General features: G+C 42.3%; 2 protein-coding genes across 3 annotated transcripts in view; one reads left to right on the forward strand and one right to left on the reverse strand.

Annotated features, from left to right (window-relative positions):
• Positions 1-2,565, reverse strand: part of ipmkb (inositol polyphosphate multikinase b) — a 13,338-nt gene extending 10,773 nt beyond the window's left edge. Inside the window, exon 1 of the mRNA XM_060036513.1 lies at positions 1,397-2,565. Coding sequence (XP_059892496.1) covers positions 1,397-1,589 — 193 coding nt within the window. The 5' untranslated portion in view covers positions 1,590-2,565. The remainder of the gene's footprint in view (positions 1-1,396) is intronic.
• On the forward strand, positions 1,238-8,267 carry LOC132446298 (ubiquitin-conjugating enzyme E2 D4-like). Of its 2 annotated transcripts, none has more exons than XM_060036517.1 (7): positions 1,238-1,374; positions 4,837-4,900; positions 5,496-5,527; positions 6,113-6,190; positions 7,267-7,372; positions 7,466-7,559; positions 7,897-8,267. In XM_060036517.1, exons 3-7 carry the CDS (start codon positions 5,519-5,521, stop codon positions 7,943-7,945), a joined length of 336 nt encoding a protein of 111 aa, XP_059892500.1. In that variant the 5' UTR covers positions 1,238-1,374; positions 4,837-4,900; positions 5,496-5,518; the 3' UTR covers positions 7,946-8,267. The 2 variants fall into 2 exon arrangements, with proteins under 2 accessions (XP_059892500.1, XP_059892499.1); XM_060036516.1 differs by lacking the exon at positions 1,238-1,374 and adding an exon at positions 3,760-4,002.
• Positions 8,268-14,055: the final 5,788 nt, after the last annotated feature.

Below are 14,055 nucleotides of genomic sequence, written 5' to 3' on the forward strand. Positions count from 1 at the left end.
TCTTTGGCAACTTGCATGCGGTTCACCTTGTGGAGTAGGGTTACAGGTGGCCCCATAAATCGGGATCAATGATCGGGGAGCAAACATAGGGTGGGCCCGGACTGGTCAATTTCGCGGGGGCAGTGGTATCGTGGCCGTATTTCATGAGGAGAGCCATCTGGCCACAACTGGTTAGACTGAACCCACTGGTTCAACTGATCCCAACCCTCCAACACAAACAGTAACCTGGTACGCAGCCAGCTTATCTGGTATTCACACCAGGGCAACCGTTCAGATGACTTTGACATTAAAACAGGTTCAATTCAACCGGGTAACGGTTGCTTACCACACTAATGCATTTACAAAGCATTTATTATACTGTTAGTCTTTTGAGCTGCTGAGTGAGACAGTTGAGCAGCCAAGCATTTGTTTTAAGATGCAACCCTGAATTAATTCACCTAACAAATTATCAAATTCGACCCCCTATTGGCTGGTGGTAGGTGTTCATTTTGGACCAGTGAAATGTTGGCAAATCAGTATTTTTGAAAATCAGATTTCAACCGGTTCCAAAAGAATCTGCGTTCAAGGCAAATCAGGTCTGGGATGGTGACATCAGGCCATGACCATATAGGGAGGCACGTCCGTCCGACGTTTCGGCGGCTCGCTTGCTTATCCGTCAGTGAATAATTGTGCGTCTCCCACATCCTTAACTTTGAACTTTAAAACTTCACAATTTCGTATAGGCAATGCCTAAACATCACCTATTCTAATGTTATATTGAATCTTACTCCTTAACAAATTCAACTGACATCATGACTGCATCTTGAGCTATGTAAATAATGTACAGAGACAGTCATTTATAAGAATTCCCTTGTCCTGGGCTCGTCTATTGATACATCTGATCAACCATACTGGGTTCTGAACTCTCCCAGTTGAGGTCTACTGATCAGGAACTAAGAACTTCATCCTCAGCATTAGGGAGCAGCAAGAAATTGAAACGGAAAGCAACAGGCAGGTGCTTACTGACTATAACAACTGGATAATTTAAACCAACCTACCAACTGGGCAAGTGTTGGAATAGGAACATAAACGTGCGTGCGATATCGGTTGTTCAGAAAGACAACTCGGTGTGACAGTGGAGGTGTGGAACGTTAATGTATCTTCTCAGCAAAAGTTACTGATTGACCAGGTGTATACCGACCAGGGTGTGGCTGGTAGTGGCTCCGGGAGGAGTCGATGAACGGCATTAAAAGAAAGAACACGTCAAATCATACAAGTTTGTGTAGTTATTAGAATGCCCTGGATCCAATGTGAAAACGACAGGCGAGGAGGGCGTAGGGACATGGCAGGTGCCATGGAGGATGCTGTTCTGGTTTGGAGAGATCATCTGAGCTGGTGGGTCAGTGTGTTCACTCACCTACTTTGTCCACGCCATACTTGTGACCCGCCACCTGATGGGACAGCGGCACGCAGCCGCTGAGGTGCGACGGGCCCTGAGGGAGACCCGTCTCCTCCACCGGGGGTCCTGAAGAGGGACGCGGGCTGAGATTTACCCCAAGTGTCGGGCTAGAGTTTAGTTCCAGTCTGCCCAGGGATAAAGACGAATCCATGCTGGCCTAAAGGTGGCTTTATGGCGTTCATGCAAAATATAGCCTTCACACAACAAAAAATAAAAAAAATAAAAAATAATTGCAACTGTGGAACTTTGTGGATTCACATATTGCTTTTAGGTAAGAGAATCAACCACAAGGTAGTTGTCTAAGTTCTCGTCCAGCAGTCGAGGAGCCTTCATGGGTTCCCTCCGGGTCCGAAGCACAGACCCACGGTGTGTGTGTTGAGCGACGGGGAGCCCACCGATTCGACCCCGGTGAGAGCGGCGAGGGAGGACATCCAAAGCAATGCTGATTCAATGATTCTCATATCTTGAACAGCAGCATAAATACACGGTAGCCACATCCCACTTCCTCGCTTTTAAGAGCCGTAAACACCCCTCTCCCTTCATACTCAGTGGAGATCTGCCCAGCTCTCGCTTGATGACACGGATATCCTGGCAGTCATTAGTGGAAACAGGGGAGATTACCTTCCAATCACTGTCCGAAACGCAAGCAACTTTATTTATTCCAGTTTCGATGGCTATCTCGAGCATTATCACATCAGGCACCGAGAGTCCCGAACCCCCCCGAGTGTCCCCGAGTCTCCCAACTGTTCCTCCCGACTCTCATGACATCAGTCTGTCGTGCACCGTTAATCCTCGAGCGCCGTGCGTTAAAAATACGATGTAAAGTGTGCGTTGTCATGTTCAAAACCATCACAAAATACCATGTTGGCAGAACGGAGGTCAATGGCTGTAGACGTAACGAGCTGAGCCTCCTACACTTGCGACACGCTGTTTCGACACTGTCGTAAAAGTCGATAATTTATGGCAAATATTAATTCGATACATCACGTGACGTCACGTCCATGTACTCTGCACTTTTATGCACATAAAAGTATCCATTCAATCTTTATCGTATCCAATGCAGTGGACTCCACCATACAAGCATGTTCAAGTCCCACAACCTCATCTAGGCCTTCGTGGTTCAAAACACGACGTAATCGACGTCACTCTTCCCCCATCAGTTTATGAGAAGAGTTACGAATAAGGATACATTAATGATTCAGCAGTTTAATTAAACTACATAAAAAAATGAAATAACAGATCAGGCTCTTCGTTGTATTGGTTCCCAGCCCTTCCCAAAAGGAATGGAAACACATTTTTAGCAATTATCTGTTGGAAAGATCAGCTATTATAATAATTTGCCTAAATGAACAGTAAACATAGTGTTGTTTACAGCAGGAGGCAATTCTGTTGTAATCATCATTGTGTCATTCCTCTCTTTATTTTCCATAGACTGTGCAAGCATACATTATTTGAAGAATTATTTTATTAAGATTGAAATTGCCAGGAACATAGAACATTAAAAAAAATAGCATTTATTTTAACATATATGAATGACCCATCCATATTGACTGAAAAATATGTATGAGGATTGTTATTATGTATGTATATAACATGCATTATGCATTTGGTACACATGCATTATGCTGTTCAACGTTCAACATATAAAAGCGAGTGTACCATCTGAAAGATGGATGATAATTGACTAGAGAGAACTCTAAGTATAACATTATAAAGATTATTTGACCCGTCTTGGAAAAGTCAATTGGTTGCCTGATGGATTAAAAAAATCACTGTAGGCCTATTACATATTTGACATGCATATACTTCCTGTAAACGTCCATTGACATATATCTATAGTCCCTTTAGTAAATCGTTTTTAAGTTATCTAAGGGGTCCTTTAAGTTTAGGCCTACAATAACCTCGTTCCCTGGCGTTCTCGTGTCAACACAGAACGCCTGGAACGAAATGCTCCAAATGAGCGTTATGGAGAGGGGGGCGACGATGACGACGACGACTGCAGTTACGTGAGCTTGGCGGCGAATGGCGAGAGAGGGCGGGACTTCTGAGAGATGGATATCCGTTTCCGTCAAACATTTCGAATATTGCTTCGTCAACTATTTGGTCAAAACTCCATGATAATTATCCTTGTTGTTGTGGCTTTTGTCATAATTGTTACTCTACTTTTTCAGATGTTCTTATTATCCTCGATCAGGGGACTGTTAACCTGCGTACACAGCGCGCAGGAAGTAAGAGACCGGAAAATGCGCTGAGGTAGACCGGGATAACGCTACAAGTCAATACCCTCTCTCAGCCTTATTTCTAACTATATTTCCACTGCCCCCACCCCGTTTCAAGGGTTCAACCGTAAACAGGAGAATGCGGAAACCAGGAAGGTCTTCTTAAAAAGATAAACATACACCGCTAAGGTAGAAACGAGGAGGGTTCTGCTGAACACATAGACACCCTGCTACGGTAGCCTTCCAGAAATATTCCCCTCTCCAGTGCAGTTAGTTACAGATAGGCAGACTGCGACGACACGGTAGTCGAAATCGGTCATCATGGCAATGAAAAGAATAAAGAGGGTAAGTTTTGCTACACATCTACCACAGAGGCATCTCCAAATACTGTCCCCGTTGCATTAGCTATTTCTTTAGCATATTTGGTTGTTAAACGCCTTTCGTTGCAGCCCCGTCAGTCGAAACCACATTTGTTGTAGGCTACTTGATCGTGTTTCCTGTGTTGGTCGTTATCATGTTTCAACGATACGTGTCTCAAAGTGTCGTGGGGTCGGAATGACGACTGACGATTTAAAGTTTGGACCTAGCCTTGATCATCAGTGATGTAATCACTGACACACGCAAGTCGCAGTTTCTTCTATCTCTGTCTGCCTTTTATGTAACTCACACACATCATCAGGCTGTATGTTGTGATGTATTTGTGTGTTCTTCAGCTCCATGGGACGGTATATGTACCCTTGGAGGTTGGATTGGGTTCGCGTTGTTAATGTGCCTCTTGTTTGGTTTCGCTTCTTATCTGACCTGACTTCCTCCTTATTACGTCCCATCCAGATCCTATCTGCGGTGCGTTCAGTACATTGAAGATGCTCACTCGTTTTACATGATTTCAGACCACCGTCATCGGGTGTCTTATCAGTTTGTGGCAAATCATCTGAGTTGAAATTAAGGACAAGATGAGTCACTGGGTCTGCAAAATAATATTTTAAATCGACAGCCTCATACGTAGATAAGAAGATAATAATAATAATAATAATACATTTAATTTAGAGGCGCCTTTCAAAACACCCAATGTCAAATAGTTGCCTGCTTTTTAATAAAAGTTCATATCTGTTCAATATTTTCTAACATTTTATTTCTTTATAACCCTAATTCATTTATTCTGTTGTGTGTGATATTAAGGAGCTGGACGAATTAAAGAAAGATCCTCCGGCACAGTGTTCTGCTGGACTAGCTGCGGACGACTGTAAGCACATCTCCAGACTTTGTATTGTATTACTGAACTAGGTCTTGTCTCAGATAAACATAACGTACGTACATACATACATACATACATACATACACACATACACACATACACACACACATACAGTGAGGGAGGCATCTGAAACATTGGAAGTCTTTTAATGAAGAAAATAGTTTAGCTTACATGTTGTCATCATGTTTTATCTTTCTGTATCTCCTCTCTTTAGTAAAAGCATATAATTCATATTTTTCTCATAAGAAATTGCTTCTGGGATGTCTTTGAATATGTTGAGAATCATCATACCATTTTTATGATAATTGATGATTTTGCTAAAAAAAAAAAAAAGGTTGTTTGACTGGGATCTCTTCAACTGCTTTCATAATTTAGTAATTACCGCAAGGCAAATTACAAAGATATATCTACGGGTGAAGCATGCTATGGTAGTCAGGTGCCTCAAAAAAGGCAAAGAATGACCTATAAACCCATTAAAAGTTCTAAAAATGAATAATGGGGATTTTGTGATTTACATTCTCTCTCTCTCTCTCTCTCTCTCTCTGTGTCTCTGTCTCTGTCTCTGTCTCTGTCTCTCTCCTAGTGTTTCATTGGCAGGCAACCATAATGGGCCCAGTAAGTATGTGTTTTATTTACCCATCATCATGGTGATGAATTGCGTCTTGCCACAAACATAAAGATGTAATTTGAACAATAGCTCGTATTACTTGTGTATTAAAACCAACCGGTTGTAAAAAGTTACAATTCAGGTTCACCTGAACTTTGTTTACCAACTGCATTCTTTAAAAAATTGACATTTTTGGAAACCATTGAGGGAACCATTTAAAAATATGGCAAATATGTTATTTTTTGCTTTGTTTTCAAATTATACTATGCTTAGGTCATAACCTTTTTATTTCTTACTTTTGAATTGGTATGCTTGATACTATTAAACATCAGTAGTCGTGTTTTTGGTTGGGAGGATTTGGCTAGTTTCATTCTGAAAGCCATCATCACATCTGGCTGTCATAACCTTATACACAATGTGTATGCGTTACTACCAAGCATGATTATTCTTCGATCATTATCCTTGATCGCAAGGACGTTACTTAGACTCTTTTTGACCGCTTCCATTTTAAGATGTGTGCCATTTTGAAAAATAAAATTCCATTATTGTGCATTTCAACAAATCCGTTGTTCTTGTTATCTTGTCCATGTTAGAATGACAGTCCATACCAAGGGGGAGTCTTCTTCCTCACCATACATTTCCCCACCGACTACCCCTTCAAGCCCCCCAAGGTGAGCACTCCATGTCTAAAGCTCCATGACAATGATAAGTTAACCTCCAGCAGAGCCCACTGTCAGAGGTGCCATTCATTCCCAATTGGCCTAGCGTCAGAGCTCAAACTGGCGTTGGAGCTCAACCTACCCTCTGTGATGCCATTGATTCCCTATGGGCCTAGTGTCGGAGCTAAACCTAGCCTCTGCGTTGCAGTTCATTCCCTATGGCCTAGTGTGGGAGCTCAACCTAGCCTCTGGGATGGCATTCATTCCCTATGTGCCTAGCGTCGTACTTCATCCTAGCGTCTGACTCTTATCAGGGTCACAGGGATTCGCTCTTGAAAGCCTGCTGTGTCGCCTGTGTGTCAACCAATCACAGTCGGAAGAAGGCAGGAGTGCAAAAAAAAAAAGCAGCCTAAACCATCAAGTTTCTCAGGATTCTTGACACCTGAATACACCGTCCGGATGATGATGTTGCAGGTCAGGTATTTTTTGCAAAGGAAAGTCACGTGTGAAGTTTTTGTTAAAATAACACACAAAAACCGCTTTCCACATGCCTAATGTACCTCTACAAATGGGCACCTTTTGAAGGATGGGCCCTACGGGTGCCATTTTGATTCATGGCCAGTGCTGGAGAATCCAGTAAACCAATTTTTGTAATCATTGAAATGTCTTTAATTTATCCATATGGAAAGGTTTGGATTTTTATGCATATACTATATAAATGGCACCAGCATTGTCTGTCTCAGCCTATCATTGAGGAGATGTGAGGGGTTATCATCCCGTTCTCTGGCTGTTTTTGGACGCAGTTGTACCCAAACAACTCTGGTGGGATCCGACCGGGGGGGATTACAGTACCACCTAATCCCTTCTTGACGCGCGGGATTTGGTCGTGACTCAAATCATTGTCCGGTTGATTAAAACCCCGCGATTTGTCCGTCCCTATGGAAAGGGCCTCCAGCTGTCGGACGCATACGTCATCGTCTCTATACGCCCGGCATCGGGTATCGTGTATCACCAGAGAACATGTGGGAAAAACTGGCTCTGCCAAAAAGTGACTTAACACTGCGTTTCATTTTTGTGTTTATTTACAGATTACGTTCACGACCAAAATCTATCACCCAAATATCAACAGCAACGGGAGCATCTGTCTGGACATCCTCCGCTCCCAGTGGTCCCCGGCCCTTACCGTATCCAAGGGTAACGCCGCCGTCCGTGCGTCCGTACCTACGCAGACTGAACTATTGGCACGTTCTCCATCAACCCTTCATTTTTTACGTATTTTTCTTCCAGTGTTGCTGTCCATATGTTCGTTGCTGTGTGACCCCAACCCAGATGACCCCTTAGTCCCGGACATAGCCCATATTTACAAGAACGACAAAGAGAAGTGAGTATTCTGCACCCCATTTGAACCTCCAATCTGACAATGCCCAGCCATGGTCATTTGAACACGCATACACGTTGTATGCTAGCTAGCTTGTGGCTACACGTTTGTATGCTAGCTAGCTTGTGGCTAGCTTAGCATACAAGGCTTAATGTAGCACTTTTTGTACCTCCATAAAGTGCTTTTCACTCAAGAAGGGTCTGTTGTTCTGGTTGTGTTCACGAGGCGTTACAAGAGCGAGTCCTGGGGTTATTTTAAGTGAAAACATTACAATTATTCTATAATGGATTTGCTACACACTGACAGCCCTAATATATCATCTTTTTTTCCCCCTTTACAGATACAACAAATTAGCCAAGGAATGGACCCTCAAGCATGCAATTATGTGAAAAAGAAAAATGAAACCAGATTTTTTTTTAAGTCACAATACACTGTAAAGTAGTATGTATAAATAAAGTAACAAAAAATCAATATGTACCACCGTCGAAACTTAACAGCCATATATCCTGACTTGGCGTTTTTGTTTTTAAATATAGCTTTGTATGTCATCAATGAGGGACCCTTAAGAAAATTAACCCATTCCTGATGTCCACTTGGTGGGAGCAATGACATTATAACATTCCTTATATCACGCATCTTAATATGTCTGGGCTTCTATTATGAATAGTTTATCATGTTTTGTGTACAGTATTAAAGCATCAGTGAACCCATGCTGTGATGTCTTTCTTTGGTATTGAAACCCCCTGTCCGACCTTGGGGGGGCTTGTTCTGGCAGCGGATGTGAACATTGACCATTGTCCGTTCTTCACAAGCACCCCAGTGGAAGGGTTAGACAGTCACTGGAGTTTCCTTTCTGGGATTCATTCATTAATTCCCCTGATTTACCCAGGACACTTGCTAAAGATTGGGCTTGGCTGCAGGTGTTCAGGCAATTAAAAGTTGCAGTTGAACAGACCTTTTTACTGCCTTATTAGTGGTGTCATCATAAAAGCTCACTTCCTTTTTTCTTTACCAATTTTCCTATCTGTATTTTTATTTATTTTTTAAATATGGGCTGATAGACGCATGCTACCCCTTCTTTCGCAACCTCTGAGGTCAATTGAAGGGTTATTCATTAGACAGGCTTTGAGTTTAAACTGTAAAATCTGATGGGAGGTATGCTATTTAAAGAACAAACTAGAGTGGATCAAATTAAAGAACCGCAGATTCAACTCTGACCCAATTAGCCGAATGAACTAACATACAGCTGGTTGCGTAACATTCTTTAGGTTGGTGCCCTGCATTGTATGCTAGTGAGAGATTGAAACATTTCTAGTGTGGCAAGTCCATTCTGTCCGTCATCAACGACTGCTAATGATAAAGATACGACACATATTTAGTAAGTAGCTCTTAAATATGTTTACATGGATACTGCATAAGACAGAAAACAACACTTTAATTTTCCTAGTCCACTATAAAGACTAAAGTAAATTCAACTCTAACCGTTAAACCAACCATTAAATTCTTTATTTAAGGTCATTTATCTTTTTGTAGAACTGGTCCGTATTTCACTTTCCAGTATGGTAAGGGTTTGTTAAACCAAATACATAATTAATCCAATCAAACCGCAAGAATCAATACTACACTGTATTGTCCAGACCAAAACGTCAGTACGCATTGGGGACCATCAGGAAGGCCGAACAAAGGTGGTTGGAAGGGGTGAAACGTGAACCCAGAGTGTGGAGGGAACTCGATTGCAGGATAGATTATGTTGAACTGAAAGCCGCTGGGTCCGGAGAGCATGAGCTTCAGTCTGGATGAGATGAACACACCACTGTGGTGCTAAAAAAGGAGAGTGTGGAAATGAGACACCTCTGTGATGAAGGACTACACCTCTAACAGGCCTTCATCACCGAGGACAACACAGTTGTAGCCCATTACAGATAATTAAGATTCTGAAGCTCTGTATATATGCTCCACTGGTATTTGCCTCTTGTGAAAAAGGTTTATGTTGGACAGACCGCAGCTTAAACATTGATACACACAACTCGACAGCAACGGTCAAACTGGTCAAATATTGCTTCAGCAATCCCAGGGGGATGTGAATCGGTTACAAATGATCTGAATGTATGTAAGACAAATACAAAAACTTTATTATACACCAATGAGTGCATACTTTATAAGGCCAAACGCCCTGGTGTTAATTCCTACTACGTCCCATGGAAACATGAACTGGAGGTTCACATGCAACCAACTGCTTAATTATGTTTCTGCTCCATCACACACCGGATGGACCCCACCTTGTGTACCATCTGAAGTATGCTCTTGTTATCAACATCAGCCTGATGATGTTTTGGAAAAAGGGAAGCGTGCCCTGCTATCATTAGCCGGTCCGTACACAGTCACATCAACCAACCCTTTTCCCCCGGGGATCAATAAACACACGAGAACGTCAAACCATTGAAGCCCTAACAATACCGTTTGATTTAGCACTTTTTTTTGCTGTGTTTTCTAAGTTTTGCGGGTTTTTTTGTCCCGGTTTTTGTTTAGCCAAGCAAGAAAAATATATTAATAGGTGTTCTTGTCAGGCATCTAATAAATAAACACACGGTTCTCTCTCTCCCAAGTGGTTCACTTGTACATTGGTCTTTGGGTGAGAGAAGGCGATGCGATGGACACAATGTCCTGGTGGGAGGACTCCTTAGCGTGGAGCCTCTAACGATCTGACCTTCAGACCTTCTTTGGTGATGGTCAGAGACTTCGCTCCCGGAGCAGAGGAACCAAGATTCTCTCGTGGAGGAAATGCGCTTCTCTGCACTTTCAGCCCTTCCTCAATGTTAAGTCTCCGTCCTATTACATGAATTAGACCGTTTAGAGGCTTAATTTTTCCCAGCATTGAAGTACACCAGTATTTCAATACACGTGATCAAACGCTATTACTTTGATTCAGCATAAGTACATGTATGTTTTATCAAACATTTCCCAAGATATGGGTGTTAGCAAAGGTAACACATGGTAATGAGCAGATGTATTCAAATACAGTACAAAAGTTAAGTTTCAATCCTTGTTATAATTGCTTTTGATATTAGAAGTAGGCTTTAATTTAATAAAGTGAGTTGCAGTACATGTTGCAGGCAGTAGAGCTCAGTGACGGCTCATTTTAATTTAAATGTTGGCCTGCATGTCACTGCAAGTGTAGGACTATTCATAGCCTCTTTGATAATCTGTCATTTCACAATTGCCATTTCTAAATCAAGAATTATAGATTATGTAACACCTATTTCCTGCCAACACTCATCAAACCTTTCTTATGTCATGACCTGTCAGTCAAATTTTGATCTTGCATCTTTCAATTGAATTCAAATCAAATTCAATGAAAGTGTCTATGAACCACTACTCAAACAGACTACTACTCAAATGACTGAAGAGTTGGGTAGTCTGATGAAAGTGAGCCACTTGATAGGACACGCTTGGTTTTGACCTGCATCTCCATGTAATGTAATGTAATGGTTGGTGCAGGGGACCAGCAATCCGGCCCAGAAATCCTTCTCCACGGTTTCTGGCTGACGATCCACTGGAAAGAAAAAATAATTCTAAATAAACTTGCTTTCAAACTGACAGGTGTCAGAATCTTACTGAAGAGGATTAGGGCCACATGTGATTATTCTTTTGAGTTCTGACATTAAAGTCAGAGTTTAGGCTCAGGATCGGGCCCATATGTGGAAAAAAAATCATATATGGCCCTAATCTTCTTCCGTATAATCTAATCTTACATAACAGATGTTAAAGACAATGTTCTAACAACCTTTGGAAACCTTTTGTCGTTCTTGAATGAACGCCTGCGAACAGCTTGGGACTGACCCTCTATAGTTTCTTAGAGAGTGTGTATTTTCAATCCATGGAGAGAACGCATGAGTGAGAGTGTGATCAGTGTGGAGAACACCGGCATGAGAGTGTGATCGGTGGAAGGAACACATTAAGTGAGGCGGTGATCGGTGTAGAGAACACATGAGTGATGGTGGCCACTGACAGCGGTGTGCTGTAAAGACATGTCCCCCCCTTCTCGTTTTCGATGGTTTCAGTTTAACACGTTCCCCTCAGGCATTTCAGATGTATGGAGTCTGCCTGTAGGGCTTCTTTCTCACGGTTAAATATGTACATATTCAGATGTTCCAGGTCAACTTTAGGCCACAACTGTCTTTTATACCTCGGTGTTCGGTTTAAGGGCGTCAGTTTGTTTTTAGAAGTGGTGGGGACACTAACCATAAGCTTGAGTGTGGTCTGAAAAGTGCTGGGTACCCTTATGTAAGCTATTCATCCATTCAACGCTGCATTACAATATGCTGTACAGTGTATTGTCAGGTTTCCCTTTACTTTATAACACAACATTAGCGGGATCTCTGGAGGAAAAGTAATACTTAAAACCTTAGCTTAGTTGTTTGTTTACGTTCGCTGTACAGCGCCGCGCCAATCAACTGTGACTGGCTTGCTGCAGAGCGTGAGCGTCTTGGGAATACCCGGTCAATATAATGGATATAATATGGACACATAAGACAATCAATATTCGGTATTTGTTATGGATTTATTGTACAAATTCCCTGAAAAGATGCACGTTCCAGGATGAATTGAAAAGCTCCCGTAAGGGCTGAGATGGCAGAGAACAGCTGATTTGGAACGGAGCAACAGCTGTTCGCTTTCACGGGGAAAAACGAAGGAACTTCAAACTACTTAGGCCTAGTACTAATTAATGTTCAAAAGCTATTAAATCTTCAACAAAATATGCAGATACTGTCAAAATCTGTTCCAGGGAGTATATAAGGATTATTAATGTTGTTTTTGATGGTGTTTTTTTCTGGAACGAGTATTCTAATATTCGCTCGTAAAAACCAACGAGTATTCGAAGCCTGAAAAATGGCATTCGGGCCAGCCCTATGAAGATCCTATTCGAACAACAAAAGTTGAAAACCACAGTTTGTGTTTTGGCTTGTTTTGCAAAACGGCGTTGGAAACACCAGGGTATTGGCTCGGGATATGTAGGCCTAATACTAATACACACAGGACAAAGAACAGTGTTGGCAATTTAACACTTATCTTGACTTCAACAAAGTTTACCAGACAAACAATGCCAGACTGTAAAGGGGGTACGAAATGAAACGAGGTACTGAGCATCAGCCTTTTGAAGACGAGCAAGGGCTGCTGGTAGCATATGTTATGCTGCATTAAAAAAAGAAGAAAAATACAAGCACCCAGAGGAGAATTGCATCTGCCAAATCCTGACCACCAGTAAACACTTGCGAAGGACCTAGACTTCACTCGTTACAACATCATAAGAAAATTGTCCGCAAATAAAATCCCCTTCAGTTTAGGATAATCACACAGGTTATGCGAGAACATATTTATGTCAGGATAGGTCTACCGGGCTCCAAGTCGTCACATATCTCAATCAGACAAAACCCACTATAACCACATTGGCATAGCAATCGCACCGTGTGTAGCTGCTACTAGCTGCAATCTATATATACAATGCATACTAACTGGAGCAACCAGAATCAGATCAAAATCGCTTAGGACCGTGGGTAACCTTTGGCCAGGTCATCACGATTCACGAGCAAACAGAACCAGCAGCAAAGTTTACGTAAACCAATTTCTTACCCTATGTGGCCCTCCACATGCAGGCTAGATGACGTATCCATATCGATATCCAGTGTCACAAACATGCTTTTTATAGGAAGCAAAAGGACCGGCTATTTTCTGAATAAAAATGTCAATTTTGGCTGTCTGTCTTGAAACTTCTCCAGTGCGTTCACACCAAACGCAACGGGACGACAAGATCCCATACAAAGTGAACGTATAGACGCGTATCGGGCGAATTTTTTTGATTTGTCGCGCCACACTTTCGCCGTGCACAGGCGAGCGCGTTCACGAGGATTTGTGGCACGACAAATTTAAACTTTGACACGAATTTCGCGTGATGACAGCCAATCAGCGTTCAACAGCGTGGCCACTGAGTGACATGTGTAACGTAACAGCCAATCAGCGTTCAACCGTCAAACTCAGCGCAGTGCAGTCCGGGGTGTACTGCAGCATGGAGGAGAAAGTGATTGTTGCCGTTTGCGACTCTCGGAGCTCTATATATAATAGTATATAATATAATATAATATAATTGTATATATAATATCACGGCCAAAAGCTCTGTGTGCCTCCGGATGGCCGTAGCGCGGGGAGCTCATAGCAGGGATTGGGCTTCTCGGGAGTCGGGGTTTGTTTACCGGCGTTGCTATGGGTTCCGGTCTTGTGTGTTCCAACGGTTTATTAGGTAGGCCTATCTAATAAATGATGTCTTTGAGCGCGCCTATCGCATGATTTTAGACTCGACGATTTCGGTTTAGTATGTGGGGATTTTTTCAGTCGCAATTGGTTTGCACATTTTTAAAACTGGTGGGGACAAAATTCGTATTTCAAATAGTGGGGGGGACATGTCCCCCCCGTCCCCCGTAATCGACGCCTATAGGGTTTAATA

Source organism: Gadus macrocephalus, chromosome 18, assembly GCF_031168955.1.
Source record: "Gadus macrocephalus chromosome 18, ASM3116895v1".
NCBI classification, from domain to species: Eukaryota; Metazoa; Chordata; class Actinopteri; order Gadiformes; family Gadidae; genus Gadus; species Gadus macrocephalus.

Coding starts and splice junctions, on each gene's coding strand:
- LOC132446298 (XM_060036516.1), top strand. CDS start 3,979: ATGGCAATGAAAAGAATAAAGAGG. Junction 4,901..5,495: donor TGGACTAGCTGCGGACGACT/GTAAGCACATCT, acceptor TCTCTCTCCTAG/TGTTTCATTGGCAGGCAACC. Junction 7,560..7,896: donor TACAAGAACGACAAAGAGAA/GTGAGTATTCTG, acceptor CCCCCTTTACAG/ATACAACAAATTAGCCAAGG.